General features: G+C 45.5%; 9 protein-coding genes across 9 annotated transcripts; 4 read left to right on the top strand and 5 right to left on the bottom strand.

Annotated features, from left to right (window-relative positions):
• Positions 1–151: 151 nt before the first annotated feature.
• On the top strand, positions 152–1,904 carry LOC6499835 (xaa-Pro dipeptidase). The gene has a single exon (XM_001953777.4). The coding sequence runs from the start codon at positions 330–332 to the stop codon at positions 1,788–1,790; it is 1,461 nt and encodes a 486-aa protein (XP_001953813.1). The 5' UTR covers positions 152–329; the 3' UTR covers positions 1,791–1,904.
• A 140-nt stretch (positions 1,905–2,044) lies between these two features.
• On the bottom strand, positions 2,045–5,658 carry LOC6500734 (palmitoyltransferase ZDHHC6). The gene is made up of 5 exons (XM_001953776.4): positions 5,284–5,658; positions 4,239–4,423; positions 3,358–3,439; positions 2,690–3,210; positions 2,045–2,616 (listed from the first exon to the last, which is right to left on the bottom strand). The coding sequence occupies exons 1-5, from the start codon at positions 5,342–5,344 to the stop codon at positions 2,182–2,184; spliced, it is 1,284 nt and encodes a 427-aa protein (XP_001953812.1). The 5' UTR covers positions 5,345–5,658; the 3' UTR covers positions 2,045–2,181.
• Positions 5,659–5,788: 130 nt separating this feature from the next.
• Positions 5,789–7,557, bottom strand: LOC6500733 (saccharopine dehydrogenase-like oxidoreductase). Its single transcript, XM_001953775.3, has 2 exons — positions 7,480–7,557; positions 5,789–7,383 (listed from the first exon to the last, which is right to left on the bottom strand). Exon 2 carries the CDS (start codon positions 7,181–7,183, stop codon positions 5,882–5,884), a length of 1,302 nt encoding a protein of 433 aa, XP_001953811.1. The 5' UTR covers positions 7,184–7,383; positions 7,480–7,557; the 3' UTR covers positions 5,789–5,881.
• A 251-nt stretch (positions 7,558–7,808) lies between these two features.
• On the bottom strand, positions 7,809–8,367 carry LOC6502662 (intraflagellar transport protein 20 homolog). Its single transcript, XM_001953774.4, has one exon. It carries the CDS (start codon positions 8,219–8,221, stop codon positions 7,829–7,831), a length of 393 nt encoding a protein of 130 aa, XP_001953810.1. The 5' UTR covers positions 8,222–8,367; the 3' UTR covers positions 7,809–7,828.
• A 19-nt stretch (positions 8,368–8,386) lies between these two features.
• LOC26515275 (suppressor of lurcher protein 1) lies at positions 8,387–22,087 on the bottom strand. The gene is made up of 7 exons (XM_014911924.3): positions 21,935–22,087; positions 21,707–21,875; positions 19,335–19,558; positions 18,695–19,279; positions 9,103–9,513; positions 8,842–9,046; positions 8,387–8,782 (listed from the first exon to the last, which is right to left on the bottom strand). The coding sequence occupies exons 1-7, from the start codon at positions 22,059–22,061 to the stop codon at positions 8,449–8,451; spliced, it is 2,055 nt and encodes a 684-aa protein (XP_014767410.2). The 5' UTR covers positions 22,062–22,087; the 3' UTR covers positions 8,387–8,448.
• Positions 9,412–12,174, top strand: LOC6499836 (DNA ligase 3). The gene is made up of 5 exons (XM_001953773.4): positions 9,412–9,486; positions 9,559–9,898; positions 9,955–10,747; positions 10,817–11,941; positions 12,011–12,174. Exons 2-5 carry the CDS (start codon positions 9,562–9,564, stop codon positions 12,120–12,122), a joined length of 2,367 nt encoding a protein of 788 aa, XP_001953809.1. The 5' UTR covers positions 9,412–9,486; positions 9,559–9,561; the 3' UTR covers positions 12,123–12,174.
• On the top strand, positions 12,276–14,878 carry LOC6499837 (probable cytochrome P450 9f2). The gene is made up of 4 exons (XM_001953772.4): positions 12,276–12,552; positions 13,346–13,865; positions 13,926–14,583; positions 14,647–14,878. Exons 1-4 carry the CDS (start codon positions 12,347–12,349, stop codon positions 14,808–14,810), a joined length of 1,548 nt encoding a protein of 515 aa, XP_001953808.1. The 5' UTR covers positions 12,276–12,346; the 3' UTR covers positions 14,811–14,878.
• On the top strand, positions 15,767–18,476 carry LOC6499838 (fatty acyl-CoA reductase wat). The gene is made up of 5 exons (XM_001953771.4): positions 15,767–15,977; positions 16,353–16,465; positions 16,565–17,075; positions 17,132–17,837; positions 17,897–18,476. Exons 1-5 carry the CDS (start codon positions 15,902–15,904, stop codon positions 17,988–17,990), a joined length of 1,500 nt encoding a protein of 499 aa, XP_001953807.1. The 5' UTR covers positions 15,767–15,901; the 3' UTR covers positions 17,991–18,476.
• Positions 19,774–21,282, bottom strand: LOC6500731 (calmodulin). The gene is made up of 4 exons (XM_001953769.4): positions 20,994–21,282; positions 20,704–20,925; positions 20,386–20,642; positions 19,774–20,321 (listed from the first exon to the last, which is right to left on the bottom strand). The coding sequence occupies exons 1-4, from the start codon at positions 21,033–21,035 to the stop codon at positions 20,150–20,152; spliced, it is 693 nt and encodes a 230-aa protein (XP_001953805.1). The 5' UTR covers positions 21,036–21,282; the 3' UTR covers positions 19,774–20,149.
• Positions 22,088–22,111: the final 24 nt, after the last annotated feature.

Genomic DNA, 22,111 nt, shown 5'->3' with positions numbered 1-22,111 from the left:
ATAATGTACTTTGAATTCCAGGACGAATAAGGATGATAAGGATTTATCCTTTAAAAATGGCATAAAAGCATTAAGATCAACACTAAGCTGTGTTAATAGCGATGGGTTAAGGGGCAATGGGATGAAAACTTTAAACTAGAGTCGGCCACACTCGAAGGCCAATTACAAACAAAAACACTTTGAAAAAAAACAATACTGCAGATAAACCGCCCTAATTTACAGCCATTGTTCGCACTCGCAGATATCAGTGAGCTAATCTGGAGTAACACTTTGTCCAGTGCAGTCAGTAACAACTTTCGCCCGCCAAAGAACGGACGCTTTGCTTCGACATGGCCGCATACAAGATGGGATCGGGGTACTCCGTGCCTATGACTCTTTTCAGGGACAACAGGCAAAGGTCTGTCCAAGCAATCCAGCAGAGGATTGCAGGTGGCCTTAAATTCGACTCGGGCAATTTGTTGGTGTTGCTTGAGGGCGGCAAGGACAAGAGCCTGTACAACACCGACGTGGACTACGTGTTCCGGCAGGAGTCTTATTTCCAGTACCTCTTTGGAGTCAAGGAGCCCGGATGTTATGGAATCTTAACGATTGACGTGAAAACGGGTGGCTACAAGAGTGCGCTGTTTGTCCCTCGTCTTCCTGAAGAGTATGGAACATGGATGGGTGACCTACTGGCTCCGGAGGACTTTAAAAACATGTACGAGGTGGACGAAGTCTTCTATGTCGATGAACTCAACGACTATCTGGGCCGAGCTGCACCTAAGTTGATACTAACGCTGAGCGGCACAAATTCCGATAGCGGCCTAACCCTAGAGCCGCCAGAGTTCGATGGCAAGGAGAAGTATGTAACCGACTGCGATCTTCTCTATCCCGTCCTCTCCGAATGCCGAGTAATCAAGTCGCCGGCTGAGATTGAGGTTCTGCGATATGTGGCCAAAGTCTCTTCTGATGCTCACATTAAGGTGATGAAGTTCATGCGGCCGGGACGTATGGAATTTGAGGGCGAGTCTCTATTTCTGCATCACTCCTATTCTGTGGGTGGATGCCGCCACGCCTCCTATACCTGCATATGCGGTAGCGGCACCAACTCTTCAATCCTCCATTACGGTCACGCTGGAGCTCCCAACAGTAAGCCCGTCCAAGACGGCGAACTTTGCCTGTTCGACATGGGCGCCAACTACTGTGGATATGCGGCAGACATTACCTGTACATTCCCGGCCAATGGAAAGTTCACCGCCGATCAGAAGTTTATCTACAACGCAGTACTGGCGGCCCGTAACGCGGTGATGGAGACTGCTCGGGACGGAGTGTCCTGGGTGGACATGCACAAGCTGGCAGGCCGGGTGCTTTTGCAGCAACTTAAGGATGGCGGCATGCTGACGGGTGATGTGGAGGAAATGCTTGAGGCGGGTGTTTCTGGATACTTCCAACCCCATGGCCTAGGACATCTGATTGGCTTGGACGTTCACGATGTGGGTGGCTATCTGCCCACGGAACCGAAGCGTCCGAGTGAACCGTGGCTTAGCAAGCTGCGCTTTGCACGAATTTTGAAGGCCGGCATGTACGTGACAATTGAACCTGGATGTTACTTCATCACCTACATAATGGATCGGGCTCTGGCCAATCCGGACATTGCAAAGTACATTAACGTGGATATGTTCAATCGCTTCCGTGGATTCGGTGGAGTGCGCATTGAAGATGATGTGCTCATCACCGCCACGGGCACCGAAAACTTTGCGATTGTGCCTCGTACGGTGGAGGAAATTGAGGCCACCATGGCTTCAACATAATCCTGTATTAATCAGTCTGCTGTACACACAAAACAATATACAATATTTCCAGAATATGTAATGTACTGATACATAATATAATTATGTTTTATCCAATAAATTTCATGCGAATAATCGATCGAGAAATTCATTTAAAATGGCGAAATAGGTAAAAAAAATTAATACTTTGCCTAGCTAAAATAAATGCAATAAATTATGGTAGTAATCGATGGACATCTGATACCGAGCTGATAAGAACTATAATACTGATAACATTCGGTTTTGTTTTTATTGGTCGACAGTGTTAACAGAGTAAACGAGACGACGGCCCGGATAAGCGAGATTGAGGCGAGTCTTCAAGCGATTTCTAAATCTATTTACAAGCCATGTATTGCTTCGGTCCCCAACAGAGCTACATGTACTTCTTGGCGTGTCCATTGCGCTGCTGCTGCTTCAAATGTCTGTGATAACCGTTGATATTCTGAGCTGGGGGATTCTCGTCGTGGCTGCCATCTCCACTGGAGTCTTGCTCCGGTTCAATGAGCTCGACAGCGGCTTGCCGAGGAAACCATCCCCGGATGTGACCCTTGCGCTGGTGCTTCTTCTCTCCGCGTATTTCCTGCTCGGAGGGTACCCGCTCTCCAAACAGCCAGTGCGATCGGAATCGAGTGACCCTAATGATGTCGTCGGGTCGCAGATGGATGCGCGGTTCATCAGAGCACGGAGCTCCCACGCACACACGCCAGCCCTGAGAAAAGAGCGGCAGCCACCGACCCGTGACTGGCCTGATGCACTTGTAGGTGCGGGTGCGTGCCCGTTTCTCCTCCTTTTGGGCGAGTTGCTCGCGCTGAAAAGCAAAAAAGGATGTAATTTAATTAATTAATTTAATGGGACAAGGTTAGCAAGGAATCTATACTCACCGTCAAAGTATACTGGTCACAACCTTCAGCCACAGGCCACTCGATGCCTTCTCCACGCTTTTGGCACTCGTCATTGAACACCTGCCTCAAGTTGTCGCGCCATCCCAGGTTATATGGATACAGGAAATCGTCGTCGCTGTCGGGATTCCTGTACCTCCTGTAGATGGCCTTCTCTACTATCCAGATTTCGATGCCCGTCTGGTTGGTGACAATCGTCTTCATCTGGATGTAGAGCAACATGCTCAGTCCGATCACAACTCCGATGGACAAGCCCATTCCCAGAATGCACATGATAATGCTCGTCAGCGTGAACTGGACACTCGCCAGATGGGCTAGGCCGTGAGTCAGATAGTAGTATCGGTATATACCGCGCCAGAAGGAGCAGCACAACACCACGGTGCCGTGCAAGCTGCCCAGGATGGAGAACAACAGGAAGAAAGTGAAGTAGGCATGATTGGCCCAGCCAACGCAGTGATTGATCCAGGGGCAGTGGTGATCCATCTTTTTAACGCAGCGGTCGCCTGAAAATGATCGAGATGAATTTCAATTAGAATTCAAGTCAAAATCGATGCCATAAAAAACCAAAAACTAGAATAAATTATTCCAGTTTAATGAAATGGCTGGTTTTTTGAATGTCTTGCCATAATGCAAATTTTTATGGCACTTACACTTGCGACAGTGATGGGAGCGTGGTGCCTTGTAGCCTTCGCACTTCTTGCAGTATTGCAGGAACTGCGTGTCCTTGGGATCCTGCCAAAATGCCAAAAAATTAATTAAAGTGCACAGAATGGAAATATTAAGCATGATTTATGCGTTCCTTCCGAAACAGTCACCAATGTTCACAAACTCCTAACGACGCATAGGTCATTAAGTGGCCACTGCCCACTTCATAGCCATCAGGCGCCTCCCAGCCGCCCCCCTTGCGACCGGACTCGCCTACAAAACATTTATGCAAATTCGGGTAATTGCATTACGGACTTTAGGTCCACGTTGAATGCGTTCGCGTGCAAGGCACGGCCATAATATCAGGGGCTGTCGCTAATAAATTATATTTGGGTCGCGCCGCCGCCAACAAAAAGTGTAATGGTAACCGAAAAACGTTTCCAATGCCGCCGCGGCGGTGTCGCCCTCGACACGACACATTCGGATTTTCCAGCCCGGTCCGGTCCGGATTCTTTAAAATAAATTGCAGCGTTTAATTGGCGCGGATTATGGAGCGATAAGGCAGTTACACACGCCATTGGGCCGGCTTAACCCATTTGTCTGGTTTGGAATTCAGGAAAGGAAACCCCCATAGCGCCATCGGATTGGTGTTGATGGAACCGTCTCCTTGTGTGCTAAACAATCGCTTCCGCTGCGGAATGACGATGCACAAAAGTGGGAACCACCCCGGACAAAGTACACTATGTAGTTCGTGACGGGTCAACTGTTTTTTAGGGCCAGTAGAGGGAATTATCAATGGTAACAGGTGTCTGGAGTCCACTCCCCTACTTGGCTAGTTCCGTTCGACAACAAAACATTTCCACACATCTCTGGCTTCCTCTGTTACCTTCGGTTGCCACTGTTTGGGCATCAGGCCGGGACCTGTCAGCGTGGCCATGACGTAATTGAAAGTGGCCAAAGTGGAGAGAAGCAGGAAGAGGGCCTGGTGGGCGAAGGCGGCAAATGATTCATTCGGTGGCCACCACATCGAGTTCATGTAGAGCGTTGTCAGCGTTATGCATTTGATAATGCCTGAAAATTGAGAGGTTGGTAAACATTAGTATGGAATTAAAGCATAAAAAGTAAAAGTAAACATTTATCGTGTATGGAATCGGATCGCAGTACTTCTGGGAATGCGATAAGCTTGGATGGGGTGATTTTGGGTGGTTATGCCTGGCTTGGCAATGACGTGCTGCGGAAATAAAGCTCATTTATTTAGTTTATTGTCGCTTTCTGAGTTGATTAACCGGCACCACCACGGTCCAATGAAAACGTTAATGTGGTGTGTCCTGCTCCTGGCGTCCAAGTACCAGCAATAGCAACAAGCGGCCGGCCACCGGCGTCTAATAAAGTCATTAAGAAGGGAACAATGGCATATCAGTTTTATAAAGCTTACACCGGAAGTATTATACCGTCTGCCCGGCTGGCGGCCAAACGTTCAATTTGCACGCCACCCAGCCGGACCCCGTGAAATTCTCGATAGGCTCAGGGCCTAGAACACGGAGGACTTGACGCAATAAAATTATGAGTCCAGGACTCAAAACTAAAACGCAATTAGCAAGGACCATTTTGGCCCACAAGGGGGGATTCAAAAGCCAACAAAGAGAGCTTGAAGCGTAAACTTTATATTAAAGTTATATCTTATTGGGTGCACCCCCAAAAAAAAGAGTTCAAACATGGCAGTGGCAGAGGAACGAAAACACGACATGGCCCCACGGGGGTGTGGCTGCCTTCTGCAACCGCTGGCCACCGCTTAGACGCCCTAATTGCCACTTGTTATGGGTTGAGTGGAAGTTCGTTCACTCGGCCCATTCGCATGACCACTTTTATTTGGAACTGGATTTCAGACTGACACTGGGACTTCATTTTTCTTCGAATGTAGAATTACTCACTCAACGCTGTTATGGGGCCCCAGTGCAAGAAGCGCCGGAAACCGGATAGTTCAGCGCTCATAATCTATATTTTCGCGACCGGTATGGCCAGAACTGGAATTAGATGAACAGAAGCTGGAGTAACCACAAGAAGAGTGCGTCCTTTTTGGTTGGTATCCTGAATTGTTTACTCCTTTGGTCTTTGTTTACGTCTCGAATTGTTTGTTATTTTTAGCACTGCTTCTCTTTCCCTTTTTGGGGACTTGGCTTTCTCCACCGTATCCTGCCCCGGACCCGGGTTCGTGTTGCGTGCTCTGCTTCTTAACTAATTGTGGTGCAAAGGTAAACAAGAAAGGCCTCTGCCGCGATGGCCGTGGCCAATAACAAAACAATTCGCTGTTAGAGTGACCGTTCGCGCGAAAAATGAAAAGGTGTTTTAAAGTGAACACCCTATAAAATGAAAGGCTCTCGGAGATCTACTAGTTTTATAAGTTTTTTTTATAAATTCAATTGAACATTAAACAGGTTTAAACTATTATTTTTTGTTTATTGCGTGATACAAAGAGTATATAAGAATATAGCCGATACGAATATAACCCCATTGCTGCCACAGTTGCATCTACAGTTTACTATTTCCCACGACCTCGAACTTGATGCCGTGCTCGTACTTTCCCAGCTCGGTAATAAGACTGGTGTTGCGGAAGGCGGCTCCTGGGGGCAGGACTCCTCCAGGTCCAGGCATTTTGTCACTCTCGTTCAGAATGGTCTTCGCCGTAGACAACAGGGCCACACAGGTGGATCCGTAGCCCGGATTGGGACCAGTCACTTTCACGGTCAAGGTCTTCGATGGCGGTGTGCTATACTGATCCGTGCTTTCAGCCAATTTCTCGGATGACGGCCAGCCGGTGGCCTTCATGGTCATCCTGAAGAACGAACGCTCCATGCGCTCCTCGCTGGGGCCTTCCGGCGAAGCCATGCCACCGGAGAAGATGCGGGGATACTTTAGGAGCAGTTGTCGGCCGTAAGCGAACTTGCTCATTATGCCAATCACCATGGCAAAGAGGACTACCACGCTGCCGGCGAACCAGGAGGGGTACGTCATGTAGGCCTGCATCTGAACGGGACGCTTCTTCTCTTGTTCGTAAAGGAACCTTTGCGAGCGGTAGACCACAGACCGATCAGTTTCTGGGAATGGCAGGATAACCTTGTTGTCCACCTCGGAAGCTCGGGATAGAGGAGAACGATTCTTTAGCGCGGGCTGGAACTTTGGTAGGCGTTCCGGAAACAACTTCCTGCGGATGGCCAAGCTTTCACTTCTGTTGGCGATGGCAAATATGGCACTTTCCCAAGTTCCAGTGTTCAAAGCAGCGCTTCCAGTTCCCTTGGCGCCTCCTTTGACGCCCATGTAAACAAAGTTTTCAACGGAGTTAACGACGCCATCGAAATTCTTCTCGATGAAGGTAACTCCCATGTCTGCAGGAATGGAATCGAACCCACAAGCGCTGATTATGTAAACTCCGCGTTCCTTGGCAAGATCGTTGTATCGCAGCTGCATTTGCTCCATGTACTGGGGTTCTCCACTTACATCCACGTGATGCGTTCCTGCCTCGAGGCAGGCCTTAACGACATTTTCGCCAAAGAAGCGGTACGGTCCCGCCGTATTGACCACCACCCGACAACGCTTGGCCATCTCCAGCAATGAGGATTCGTTATTAACATCTGCGATGACGACGGGAGTTTGGGAGAGGTCTGTTTTGGACTTTGCACCAATCTCTTGGAGCACCGCCTTCAGTTTCTCCGGATTGCGTCCGGCCACACCCCATGTCAGACCCTTGAGCACGCTCACTGCCTCCAGGACTGTGTACTTGCCAGTGAAGCCAGTGGCTCCAAAGATAATGGCATCCAGTTTCTTAGTCGCCATTCCAGAGGTCACAATGATATCACTAGTTCCTTTTTATCAGATCGAGGAGCTCCAAAATATTCGGCTGCTCCGGTAGACTTGCAAAATGTTAATAATGCTAATCGGCCTGCAAAAACGCTCTATTTATTGCCCGGAGTGACTTTTAAAAATCGAATCACTGTTCGATGTGTTCGAGATAGCAACAGGTGGTTCGTTTATACCTGAGGAGATTTCAAGAATATGAATATTTTTAGTGATATTAGATATTAGGTTTAGATTATAAATTAGGAGTAAAAAAAGCAACCTATTATTTTAACCTTATGTTCGCTTAAAAATGTATTGTTTATTTATAATATTTAAATATATTTATTGTATATTACGAATTAGGGCTTCTGAAACAGCTGATTTCGATAGTCTGGCAGCACCGAAGGGTTGCCATGGAAAACCTTTTATGTTTGAAAATTTTGAATTTCAAAGTTGAAAAATCTTCAAAACAGTTTTCAGAATAGGTGCTATACCTAAAAAAATGTAGACAATTTTAAATGTAGACGGATTTTAAGATTTAGTGTAGATTTGAAAAAATACTCACCTAAAATTCTTAATAAGCAATTGTTTTATATTATAGTTTTTTATTCTAGGTATTTTATATAATTTATGTGAATTTAATTATTGATTCACAATGAAATTGGAAATTATTTCCATTTGCTCAGTCTCTATATTTTGCAAAAGCTGGTGCTCCCTTCTCAACCGTTGTAATTCAGAATTCACTTCAAAAATTAAACACTGATGCATCTGATGCTCGTTCCGGCTTTGCGCCGATATGGTTTTAAGCTGGTTTTGGGTTCCAATGCCACGAATTTTTTCTTCATTGACATCTTTAGCAATCGTTTTGGTTATTTTAAATAAGCTGTACGATACTGCTTTAAACGAATCTAATATTTTTGAATATTCAATGCATTCTTGACGCAGTTCTATTTTCTGGTTTCCAATGTACGGGTCGCAGACCCGTAGTTTGTAAATTTCGTCAATATACAGTTCATGTTTTTTTAACTCTTCCATGGCGATGTTGACGCGTCTAAATACGAAATGAACAATTCTTTTGTCGTGGTTAGTTGGACGTTACTATTGGCAACAGAAACCTTCCCTCTGGGACGAATCGATAAAAAGTTACCATGCCACACTGAAAGTATTTTAAAAACAGGACTCCAAAGCTACTTAATATATTTATTATTACTTTTTTTTATAATTGGGATGTTCTTATTTATGTGTTTTTCTCTTCCATAATTTTAAATGCCATTTGTTAATATTAAAACGAAAATAAATAATTGGAAGAATTTAAAAAGAATCGGTTTTAAGGGGGCGGAGGACACGTAACTTTGCATTGAAGCCGTCTCCCTTAAGTCATTATTTGAATTGTTCATTGGGATCGTTTCAAAGGTGTATAATGCTCTAAATCCAATGGCCACGAAGCGATCGTTTGAATGCAAGGTGACTCGAAAAAAGCGACCATCCGATCGCATTTCGAAATTCTGTAGCTTTCCGCAGTATCTACTATATTTTCGATCCGTGCTCATAAAATTGGAAAATTCGAGGTAGTCGCTGGCTGTCTGGTGGTCGCATCTAAGAGATTTGAACAAGAATATTTGAGCTAAGTTAAACAATTTAATTAATATACTTACGTTCCAATTCCCTCGACATCGAAGTAGGTGAAGTGTAGTACCACTCTTTCATCGCTGGCTCCGTAAAAGTAATAATGACAAACCATATTTTCAAGGTAATATCCGGGAAAATTGGGGGAGTGGAATAGACCACTAATACGCTCACTGCTATTGTAGACGAAGGCGCAATCCTGGCCCTTTTGGATTCCCGACATGATGCCAAAATCTGAAAAAACGACTTTACTGGGCCCTTCATAACTAATAAAATGCAGTTCTACTTACTGGTTAGGAACCGATACTCCGCCCGGAATCCGTAGTATTGAACCTTGTTTGTCATTGCAGGTGGATGCTGGCCTACGAATTGGAGCTGAAGTCTCGGACCATTGGACATGATGGGCTTGGGCAGAAAAGCGCCACAGAGCATCTCCTGGGTCTCGTACCGCCCTCGTACCTGGGTGACCACATGGAGGGCATCTCCCGGCTGACAGCTGGTAGAATTCTCATGTTCTGTGGGTATGTTGAAGTCATGAAACCTAATCTGAACACGTTCTGGCGGCTGTGCTTCAAATTCATAACGGCACTGTAAAACTTTCGATCTGGCAGCACCGATTACATGTTTGGTTATCAACAGCTGATTCGAATCAAAGGCTCCCGACTTGTTTACACGTGAGTCAAACAGCTGCTTACAGGATTCTGAAACATAAACAAGTTTAATTTTATTTTAATATTTAATTTTAGTGCATGCTTAGTGTGCTAAAATCGTCCAGGCAGGCCAGATTCCTAGCTCGTCTAATGGGTAGCGTTCAGAATGACGACAACAAATTGGACACCTTCCGGCGAATCTGTGATGAAATTGCAGGTGAAGCAAGTTACCTGAAGAAAGCTGAGAAGTTGCAGCGCTTCTTTCAGAGGGGAGTGAGTGGCTCTGGATTCCAGGGCGATACGCTGCTATGGGTGCAATTCCTTATTCCAGCGGCCAACCAGCGCGTCTATAATCTGCAGAACAAGGCGCTGATAAAGCTGTTCTCCAGGATCTTCAATGCCAGTCAGCAGAAAATGCACCTGGATCTGGAGCAGGGCAAGTAACCAGCTATATAATAGAATCAAAATAACTGACAAACTTTGGTTTCATAGATGGCGATGTATCGGAAACGCTGCGCAAACATTTTGCTGCTTCCAGTAAACTAAAGCCACAAGCACAGAGCCAACTTTACTTGCAGGAGGTGGAGGAGTTGCTCTTAAAACTAGAGGAGCGTACCAAGGAAGACGAACAAACGGAGCTGTTGCAGGAACTGTGCCGGAAGGCTACAGACCTGGATTTGCGCACATTTATTCGACTAGTAAAACAGGATTTGCGGATAAACGCTCGGGCTAGGCACATCTTGGATGCTTTTGGTCCCGAAGCCTATCCCGCTTATCAATCTTCGCGAGACTTGGCGTCGATAGTCAAGCAATTCGCTAGTCAGGGTACGAGAACGAAAGCCCAAACTGTCCCCAAAAAGGTAAAGAAAGGAAACGCGAGTGGAATCCAGGTGATGACTCCCATTTCTCCCATGCTGGCCAGTGCCTGCAAGTCCGTGGAGGAAGCATTCAAAAAAAGCCCGGCCGGTCTGTACAGTGAAATTAAATACGATGGCGAGCGTGTGCAAATCCACAAGCAGGGCAAGGACTTTAAATTCTTTAGCCGAAATTTAAAGCCCGTTATGGATCACAAAATCAAAGATTTAAAGGATTATATTCCGCGTGCTTTTCCCGGGGCAGAAGAAATGATTCTGGACTCTGAGATAATCTTGGTGGATACTGATACCGGAGCACTGCTGCCCTTTGGCTCGCTGGGAGCCCACAAAAAACAGACATTTGCGAATGCTGCAGTGTGCCTTTTCGTATTTGATTGCATTCTTTACGACGGTGAAGATTTAACGCAGATGTAAGTGGGAGTCTATTTAAAAACTCCTGGTTAATCTACATTACTAATATCTATTACTCTATTGTTTAGGCCTTTCCGCGACCGACGAGACATTCTCGAACAGAATATCAAACCCATCAAGTCCCATGTTCAGCTTTCGGAGTCTGAATTCCTCAAGACGAAAAGCGAGTTGGCTATGATGACTGCCAAAGTGTTGCATGCGAATCTGGAAGGAGTGGTGCTCAAGAGTCCGTCTAGTACATACCAACCCGGCAAGCGAAATTGGTTAAAAGTCAAAAAGGACTATCTTTTTGATGGCAAAATGGCCGACACGGCGGATTTGGTAGTCTTAGGAGCCTGGTATGGATCCGGAAAAAAGGGTGGGGTTCTCAGCATTTTTCTCATGGGATGCTATGACTCGAAAGATCGTTTGTGGAAGACTGTTACCAAAGTGCATTCTGGCTTGGACGACATAACTAACGAGGAGGTTCACAATTCTCTCATCAAACTAACGGAGCGGGCGGATGCCAATCAAACACCAAGCTGGCTTCTGTGCAAGAAATCTCTGGTGCCGGACGTGCTAGCAAAGAATCCAATGGATATGCCTGTTTGGGAAATAACAGGAGCCGAGTTTACCAAAGCTGAGGCTCACACGGCATCAGGTATATCCATACGATTTCCTCGGATTACTCGCCGACGAAGTGACAAAACCGCCAAAGAGGCCAATGACCTGGCCCATTTGGAAGATCTGTTTGATGCCTCAAAAAAGAATGTGAATGTGGACTTACTGTTGGCAGGCTGTGGACCCCAAAAAAAGGAATTGGACTTGGAGAAAACGCCTCAAAAAGGCTCGAAGCGCAGTAGTTCCCAAACAAGTAGCACGACGAAAGAAAAGACATCGACACCTGGTTCAGATGATAGGGAAAAATCACCGATTCCACGAAAACGAAAAGTTGAACGGGGTCTGTCGCCCTCACAAAAGGGTTTAAAGGACTTTTTTAAGCCAACTAAAGAAAAAGTGGAGGTAAAAAAGGAGCCTAAAAGTCCAAAGAGCAAGCTATTTTCAGGCTTAGTGGCTCACTTTGCTATGGAAAAAGATACAGGAAAATTGAGGGAGCAATTCGAGATGCATGGAGGATCCATCACCACCGATACCCAAAAAGCGAATTTAGTTTTTTATGGCACCACTGAGATAGTAGACCTAAACAAACTAAGGTGAAGGTTACCGAATAGTTAATTCCTTAAATATCATTTGATTATTTTGTTTTGCTTCTTCCCTTGCAGGCCCCTGTACCGCCGCAGCTGTCGTCATCTGAATGTGAGTTGGATGCAAACCTCACTCGAAAAGCAAAGCCGACAGCCCTACCCGTTGTTTGCCGTGATGTTGAAACGTTGAGTGTCGTGTTGGAATTGTTTCTAATCATAAATACATGCTTGATTAAATAGAATATAGAGGTTTATATTATAGAAAAAATATTTTATCAAAAGCGGCGTAAAGCTTGAAAGCTCTTTGTACTGAAAATAAAACGATCCCGGATTGTTTGTGGCGTCGGTAGTTATCTTCTGGACGCTCAGAGTGCAAAACGTGCTCTGTTTTTAATCGGAACAGTCGACATCAATATGCTCTGGGAATTCTTGGGGTTATTTGTCATCGCCTGCGGTTTGTTCTACCGTTGGGCCACCGCTAACAATGACTTCTTCAAAAACCGGAATTTGCCTTTTGCAAAGCCAACTTTATATTTTGGCAACATGGCCCAAATGTTTTTGAAAAAGAAATCCATGTTCGATGTCGTCTGTGACCTCTACAACAAAGGAGGCTCTAGCAAGTAAGTGGTTTCTATTAACAATTATTAGACTACACGGTTTTAATTACGAAAATGCGTTGTGCGACTGTTCAGAACCAGTATGTGGATCTACACATGATATACAGATTCCACCCAAGGTCAATCTATTTGCGTAGTAAGTTGTGTCGCTTTATGGTGGGTGGGGTTACGTTTGAGTAATTATAGAATAGAAATACACTCAAATGAGTTCATTCGAATTGAGTGAATAGGTAAATAAATTAAAAAATTTTTTGTAATAAAATTTTATCAGAAAAAGAAACAATGAAAAGCCAGACAAGGATTGTGAAATGCATTGTTTCATTTATCAGTTTATCAATTTGAATTATTTTAATCTAATCACTTATAGGACAGCTTTAATTGTTGTTTGTTGTGAGTCAAACACAGAAACAAATTTCTATAAAAATAGATAAAGTTATCAAAGCATAGCATATGTATGTTAGAATGTGTGAATGAAAAAATTTTAAAAAGTTATACAAATTTGGGCAATTGTTATCAATGATTTTGCAAATTCGTGCAGAAGTTTAAAAGAAACCTATTGTTTCTGGGCTTTATAACTGACTATAAATTATTTTTCATTATCCCCCAATTAGACAAAAAAAAATATACGACAAAAGTTTTTGTAGTTTGAGAGCTAAGAAAAAACCCATTGGCTAGGTTATGATTATTTTTCGGTGTCTTAAAAGAAACTATACGAATATATTTTTTTTTGAAACGCAACGCAACTTTCTTAATTATTAAAATACAGTCATTACTACCAACACTATTTTCGTTGTAGGATTTATGGTATCTTCGAGCAGCGGCAGCCACTTTTCATGATTAAAGACCCTGATCTTATAAAGCAAGTTACCATTAAGGACTTTGATCACTTTATTAACCATCGAAATGTGTTCGGCACCGCGAGTGACGATGATCCCCACGATATGAGCAATCTTTTTGGTAGCTCGTTGTTCTCTATGCGCGATTCCCGGTGGAAGGACATGCGAGGCACCCTGAGTCCTGCCTTCACAGGCAGCAAAATGCGTCAAATGTTCTCTCTGATGAATCAAGTGGCCAAGGAGGCCGTCGACTGCCTGGAACGGAACGAACAAATCGACCAGGGGATTGAGTTGGACTTGAAAGACTACTGTACACGATTCACCAATGACGTGATCGCCTCGACGGCCTTTGGTCTTCAGGTGAACTCTTTCAAGGATCGCGATAATACCTTCTATATGATGGGCAAAACGTTGACAAAATTTTCTTTTGCCCAAAACATTAAGTTCTTGTTATTTTTTACCTTCAAAAGGTTTAGTAAGGTTCGTAAAAATATGTTTTTTTGTTTGTATTATTTTTTATCAATTTTGTTAATGTTTTAGCTTTTGAAACTGGAACTTTTCGACAAAAAGAGTACAGATTACTTTGTACGCCTGGTGCTGGATGCCATGAAGTACCGAAAGGAGCACAACATTATCCGTCCAGATATGATAAACATGTTGATGGAGGCTCAGGGTATCTTCCAATCAGATAAGACTAAGACGGCACCCGTTCGGGAGTGGAGCGATCGAGATATTGTGGCCCAGTGCTTTGTGTTTTTCTTCGCCGGATTTGAGACCTCGGCGGTGCTTATGTGCTTCGCCGCTCACGAGATAATGGAGAACGAGGATGTGCAGCAGAAGCTGTTCGAGGAGGTGCAGCAGGTGGATCAGGAGCTCGAAGGCAAGGAACTGACCTATGATGCCATCATGGGCATGAAGTATTTGGACCAGGTCGTTCAGGAAGTTCTTCGAAAATGGCCGGCAGCCATTGCCGTTGATAGGGAGTGCAATAAGGATATTACCTATGAAGTGGATGGCCAGAGCGTGGAAATAAAGAAGGGCGATGTTGTGTGGTTGCCAACCTGTGGCTTCCACCGGGATCCTCAGTACTTTGAGAACCCCATCAAGTTCGATCCGGAGCGTTTTAGTGAAGAAAACAAGGCAAATATTCAACCTTTCACTTATTATCCCTTTGGACTTGGCCAACGAAACTGCATAGGTAAATAATTGGATACTTTTTACTATAGGACCTTGTTTAATTTCTCATCCTAATAATTTTTAGGATCCCGATTTGCTCTTTTGGAGGCAAAGGCTGTCATTTATTATCTTCTGAAGAACTACCGCTTCGTCCCTGCCAAAAAGTCCTGCATTCCACTTGAACTCGACAGCAGTGGATTCCAATTGTTACCCAAAGGCGGCTTTTGGATCAAGTTGGTGCCACGTTGATTTTATAAAAGTGTTAATTGTTTGTTGATAATTTTAATTGTGATTTATTAAAGCATTCTTTCAGGCAATACGATTTTTTTATTGCCTACAATATGGCTTTTTTATAATCTTATCTTTCTTATGATATTTATTGTTTAAGATGCAGATAATTACCCAAAAACAAGGTATATATAAGAAAAGTTATATATATATTTGTGTTTCTTATTACTTATGATATTTCACACTCTTCCACTAATTAGACTACAGTGTGGTAAGAAGTAATTAAATGTTAGGAAAAATCCCTTGCAAGTCTATTGGGAGACACATTAAAGGGCTATTTGTAATTGATAAACGCGTTATATAGTCTTAAAATTCAGAAGGCACCTCGTGCTCGAGGATCACTAACTACTTGGTTTGTGGGCACTCGAATTTAATTACCTTTTATTCAACTACCGGGTTTTGCTCTCCTTCCCTGAGTCGTACTTTACCTCTGGCGATGGGGCGGCCAAAGTAACACCGTTTTCTAATTAGCGAAATGGCTAATGGAGGGTTCAGAGAGTGCCACGCCACTTAACACGAGGCGTGGAAACTGTCGTCGTCCCTCCCGGACGGGCGATACGATTTTCTCCTGGGTCAGAAATAGCAAAAAACTATCACCAACTGCAGGTTCTAAATGCAAGATGGGAAACCGTAAGCAAATTGTTTGCTTAGCGGGTCAGCCATTAGGGCGGGGCACTCATGCTTTAATGGGCCATAAATGCGTATACGTAATATGCAGCCGATTGTTGTTGGGGATCCTCCTCTCGCGGCTTGCCGGGTAAGTAAATGTTTACGCGATATTTACGATCTCGTCTTCCAACGGATGTGTGCATATATGTATGTGGAATTGATTTGGATTTTTTTTTTGTTTTTGCCAACAACGGCCGGATCGGGTATAAATAACGGCTGAAAATACTGAATACCTCTCATTTAAGCATTAGTCTGCTCCGCCGGATATCGGAAATTGGGAATCTCTAACCACGGATCTCGGAAAAGTGAAATTTTGTTGTGTCAATGTGCAAGTGTGATTGTGTCGTGGCAAGGATATCTCTGTTATAGAATCCAAATTCATAATGGCATCGGAAGTGCAGACATTTTACAAAGACAAAGTTGTCTTTCTCACAGGTGGCAGTGGCTTTCTCGGCAAAGGTATTTCAGTTTCTTTAAATATTTGCTATGTGACTGCATTGGAAAATATTTGCAAGCCATGGGCCATAGATGTTTGGTCAACAGAACTGGCCATAAAAAATGTGCAATGACTAATTTTCAAAGTGTAATCAAATGAGAGAAGAATATTCATAAAGTGCAAAGACCGGTGATCATTGTTTGATGGAGATGCTTTTTGCAAATTATACGAATTATACACAACATGCAATTCTCTGGACCGATTAGCAGAGTGTTACCTAAAAAAAAACAATCTAAGTGACAAAAAAAGAAACAATAAGCGATGAGCAAAACCGGCAAAAAACATGTCCATCAATCGAGACCAGTTCAAGTTCAAGATCAAGTTTATTGCCTTTTCAGTGATCATTGAAAAGCTACTTCGCACCACGGAGGTGAGACGGATCTATGTGCTGTTGCGTTCCAAGAGCGGTCAGGACATCCAGGAGCGATTTTCAGCCTGGGAAAGTCATCCGGTGAGTGGGTCTAATAAGTTACTTGTTAAGAGGGAGAGAGAAGGCTTGTTAAGAGGAGGTTGTGAGAAGAAAGTCTTCAAACCGAATTATTTTTCCCAGGTCTTCAATTCCATTTTGCAATCGAATCCCAAAATCATGCAGCGAGTGGCTCCTCTCTGTGGCGATTGCCAGGAACCGGATCTGGGTCTGAGCAACTCGGACCGCCAGCTCCTGGTGGAGGAGGTGCAAGTGGTGCTCCACAGTGCTGCCACAGTCCGGTTTGTGGAGCCATTGCACATTGCTCTGGCCATAAATACGCGGGCCGCCCGCTTGATGCTGGAATTGGCGCGAGAAATGCGAAATCTTCAGGTTTTCGTGCACGTTTCCACGGCCTACTCGAACTGTGTGGTGGACCATATCAAGGAGCGATTCTATCCGGAACACTTGACCTGTCCCGCCGCCAAGGTCCTGGAATTAAACGAGACCCTAAGCTCGGACCTGGTCGACAATATGGCGCCAGCTTTGCTGGGAAGATATCCCAACACTTATACCTACACAAAGGCTCTGGCGGAGCAGTTGATCCAGCAGGAGGCGGGCGATCTGCCGATCTGTATATTTCGTCCTGGCGTTAGTAGGTGGATGTGGAGTAGAGTCATACGGCCCTCTTGACCATTGGTTTCTTTCTAGTTATTGCCACCTATAAGGAACCCGTGGCCGGTTGGATTGACAATTTGTACGGACCCATTGCTGTGTTGTACGGAGCAGCCTTTGGTGTCCTGCGGATCACGAGGCTCAACGTTAAGGCCCAGGCTGGGATTGTGCCAGTGGACTACTGTGTGAACATGGTCCTTACTTGCGCCTGGCATACGGCCTTGGAGAGTCCTAGTCTTCGCACGGAACCGACGATCTACAATTTTACACCCAGCGAGGAGAACCTGATCACGTGGGGCGGATTTCGGGACAAGGCCACAAGCCTGAGCTGCCACTACCCGCTCACACGGATGATGTGGGTGCCGTTCCTGCACTGCACCACCACGCCCTGGATCTTTCGGCTGGTGACCTACTTCTATCACCTGCTGCCCGGGTATACCATCGATCTGTTTCTCAGACTGCGTGGCCGGAAGCCTCGGATGATAAAACTGTACGACAAGATACATAAGACCATCGAGATTCTGACTCCGTTTGTGGACACGTCGTGGCAATTTGACACGGAGAACACCCAGCGCCTATGGCGCCGCATGTCCGCCGTGGATCAGAAGCTCTTCGACTTCGATATGCGATGTGTCAACTGGGACGATTACTTTTTAAACGCCCTGGCGGGAATCCGAATCTACCTGGGTAAGGAGGAGCCTGGGGCAGAGACCCTGGAGCGGGGAAAAAGGATATTCTGGCGGTGAGTCGGGAGGGGTGTATAAAATATGGTACATTTTAACAAATATTTCCCTTTCACAGATTCAAAGTTCTCCACCGGATCCTTCAATTCATTTTATGCAGCGGGTTTGCGGTTCTTTTCTGGTCTTTAGTCAAGTGCTTGATTAGTTTTTAAATGAAGTGATTAAACACTCGAATAACAGTTTTATTGTTTAAAGAATTAATAAATGTTTATGGCCAAATTATTGACTCACTGGTTGTTGGCCCACTGCAGAATGCCAAGGATCCGAAAACAAAAAGCCATAGTAGATGGAATTGAACGAGAAAGGAGACGAAGCGCGCCATTTGAACGCAACAGAAGCTCGGAGGAGACTGAATCCGAGAGTCTATCGCCATTTTCATTGACTTTCACTCAGGCACCGTGGATTGGCCGCATCCGTTTCCGCCCCAGAGCCTGGAGAAAAGCCGACAGTTGATGGCGCCGGAGGGGCGTGAGGAAACTAGCTTTGCCGCCATTTCTCATCGATTAATGTACATAATTCAATTGGATCAAAGGGAAAAGGACACTAAAAACAAAACAGTTAGGCTTATTTTTAGCTTTCTTATCTTATCTGCAATTATTTATCCAATAAAAAGATTTAAGCAATTGAATTCAAACCAAGATATGAATTGTCTTTAAAGCTTATCACTCATACGCACTGTTGTCTCATCACTTATACGCCCTGTTGGCCTGTAACGTTGTCAGTCTCATAGAAGTAACATCTAATTTAGCGAAAGATTGCATCATATTTTCAATGTGAATTGGGGGTGATAGTGGGGTGAGAACTATGATTGGCTGTTCCTTCAATTTAATCCTAATTTATGGGGCGCCAAACTCACCAAATGAGCGACCCGGTTTCCAAAGCTCCGCATCCGTTGGCAAACTGTTGGCCTCGACACCCAGGGATTGCTGTAGTTGCTGCGGATGAGGCTTCCCCTGCTTAACCGCCACACTGGCTGCCTCCAACACAACCGGAGGCGCGGACATCGGCATTCCCGGCTCATTCGGCACAAACTTGTACTTGCCCCGGAAGCCCTTGGCCGTGCGATTGGAGCTGGCGTTGAACTCGAGGAGCAGATCCGGCCCACTGCTCACCAGCCGGCGGGTGGGACAGGGCGAGCACAAGACATCGATGACGGCGCTCATGTGGGCGGACTCGGCATCAAAGATGGTAAGTGCATCCAGCTGGCAACCGCCACTGACGACCGGCGGCAGTTGGAGCTCCTCAAACAGGAGCTCCACATGAGTGTCCGGCCGCCCGATGAACTTGTAGGCGCACTTGATGTGCGCCGGATAATGGGCCGGAAACCGGGGGGAGTGGAAGTATCCCTGGCCCAGGCTACCCTCCTCTCCGGCCAGGCTGGCGAAGAAGTAGAAGTCACAATAGGTGTGCGGCACCAAGCGGCCCTCGGTGCGGAAGTTGTCTTTGCGGTTCAGCAATAATATTAAAAGGCTAAAATATATTGGGTCTAACCTTACCTTTCTTCAAAAATCGATAGCTGGCTTTGAGGGTCAAGTTCCAGGCCTCCTCCTTGGTGGGCGGCTGTTGGAACCGGAGTCGCAGTCCAAACAATCGACCGGCGCTATAAATAGGCGTGGCACTGCGGTTCCGGCTGTGCTGGCAGAAGGTGTCCGCCGCCAAAGTTGAATTCTCGATGACGGGCTCCCGCAAATACGGAAAGACCTCCACACTGTCCAAGCACCTGTCACCAAATTGCATACGATGCACAAAAAATATATAAAAAGAATTATAAAATACGAATATAAATTAAGAGGAATTTCGTTTGCATTGGTGGAGCAGAAGCAGATGCGTAATGATGTCTAAAATTTATTGGCCGATACGTTTGGGGCTGGCTCGTTGGTCAGCTGGCCTATAAATATCATCCCCTTGCCAAACCAGCAAATGGCCATTAAGAAATTATTTCCAACGCTCTGTTGGTTCTTCACGATTTATTTTGATAAAAAGTCGAACAAAAGTTGGCGTTACGGCAAAATACGATTGTTACAAATCGAAACAGCTGCTATGAGAAAGGATATTTAAGTAATATTCATAGGGGAAGGGATAGAGGTCGGAGTATGTGACAAGCTGAGGGATTTTACAATGAAGGATTCAATCAAGTTATAAAAAGGTTTTAAGAAGGATGGTAGAATCTATAAATGAATAAAGGGAGTAGAAAGGCTGTTTCTTTTTGCAAATCTGGAAGAATCTTCCATTGAGATAAATTCCTCAGAGTTCTTAAAGTTGAAGTTCTTAAAGTTGTCCAAATCTCTTCATATTAATTAATCCTTTCGGGTTATTCCCCTTTCCGTTTCCGCATGCCACCCAGCATCCGACAAAAAGCTGGATAATCGATCATGGGCGGTTCCTCCAGAGACTTGGGCTTGGCCATCGGAGCATGGCTGAGGGCCTCCTTGGCCTCGCTGAGGGTCATTTTGTCGCCGTAGTTGGTCAGCTCTTCGTAGATCCTACGGGTTAAATGATTTAGTTTTTCTAAATCCGATCCTGTCCCACTCCAATTGGGTCACCCACTTGCGTTCATCGATCTTGCCCGTGCCGTGGTCATCCCACTTGCTCCAGGCCTCGAGGAGTACGTCCTCGGGATCCAGTTCCTGCGTGCGTCGACTCATCAGTCGGACAAAGGCCTCGTAGTCTAGGGGCTCGTTCGCCTCCTGCATCATCTGTTCCAGGAGCTGCTCATTCGGTTCGTTTCCCAGAGCCGTGTACGTGAACCGGAGATCCTCCTTTGAGATCAGACCATCGCAATCCGTGTCGAACAGGGAGAAGACCTTGCAACAAGTGGGAACTTGTAACCTTCTGCTTAATCTTCCACCTCCGGCTTCAACTTACTTCCTTCAGCTCGGCCAACTTGGCAATGTCCAGCTCCTGTGGCGACACATGATCGTCGGCACTCATCTCCTCCGGCAGGGTGTAGTGGCCACTGGACTCCGGCAGCTTCAACGTGGGATTGAAGATCTCATTGATGACGGCCATGGCTTCCGAGTCCGCCAGGTGCGCAGGAGGTTGGGGAGTTTGTGACTGCTTCCTGGCGGTACTGGCACGACGGCGGCGCTGGGATTGGAATTTGTAGGAATGATTACTGTTCTTCACAGGATTTCTCACTCAAATTTTTCACTCACTCGCTCCAGATCCTCAAAGGAAACCGAAGGGTCCATAGACATTTTGAATAAAAATATTTATTCTAGGATTTATTTATGAACTTCACAATTGTGTTGATAGGTCATATGTTTTGTCACAAATTATCTTCCAATGGCAGCACTGACACCTTCAACCACCGAGAGCCGCGCGCGACTTCCCAGCGACAACACAGCGACTCGGACGCGATACCTATGTTGCACTTCGAGAATTACTCATACGACTGGTGGGCCAGCCCGGTTGCAACGTTCGGCGGTCACTGAAATGTGCTTGGCCAGTGCTCTCCAATTTTATTGACAAATCGATTCCGAAATATTGTGTGTGCGTTATTTTTAATGGCGCAAATGGCTGGCTGCATAAATTGACACAAATTTGCGGGATTTAAAAATATAAATAACCAGGCGTGCCGCAACGGCCACGGCTCCACCGTACCGGACCGCCCACATGGCCTTCGCAAGGTATTTTAATAATCCGCTCCTTGGGTCTTGGCTCATTCCGCATTTGGCAAATCGGCAATCGGCAATTGGCAATCGTCAATTTTTACACTGAAGGACGGTTGGACGGACGGCTGCTGCCACAACCTTATCCATCGACGGATTCAGATTTGATGGCTGTCGCCGGCAGCTGTCCGTCGATTTTGACGATCCATCCGATCAACCGGCAATGCCGGAATTTCGCCGGAAGTAGTTCTACTCACCCGGAACGCAGCTGCAACTGCTCGAGCTGAAACGCGACCAGATCATCATCCTTCCCGCCGACGAAGATCATCAGGCAGTTGTTTTTCGCTCCCACGGCTCGGCTGGCATTCACTTCCAAGTGACCCCATTGGCTGGAGTTGCGTTCGTTGAAGTGCAGACATGGGCAGTCTGGAAAGGATTCAGTTAGTAGCATTACTACTATTACTTCTAGGTAGTATACTACCAACCCAGCCATAGTTGAGCTTGCTTGCTGCTGGCAATTTGCTGACCCGATTGCTCCTGTTTTTGACCATTTCCGGTCCAAGTTAGAGCCATGGCTAATCCCAGAGCCAGCCAAGCTGCCGCGGCCGCCATTGTCAGCGGTCAAAGTGAGACTGTGATGCCAGATTCCATTATCCTGCCGT

Source organism: Drosophila ananassae, chromosome 2L (assembly GCF_017639315.1).
Source record: "Drosophila ananassae strain 14024-0371.13 chromosome 2L, ASM1763931v2, whole genome shotgun sequence".
Taxonomy (NCBI): Eukaryota; Metazoa; Arthropoda; class Insecta; order Diptera; family Drosophilidae; genus Drosophila; species Drosophila ananassae.
The sequence above is the reverse complement of the archived record's forward strand: the minus strand, read 5'-3'. Positions and strand labels throughout refer to the sequence as shown.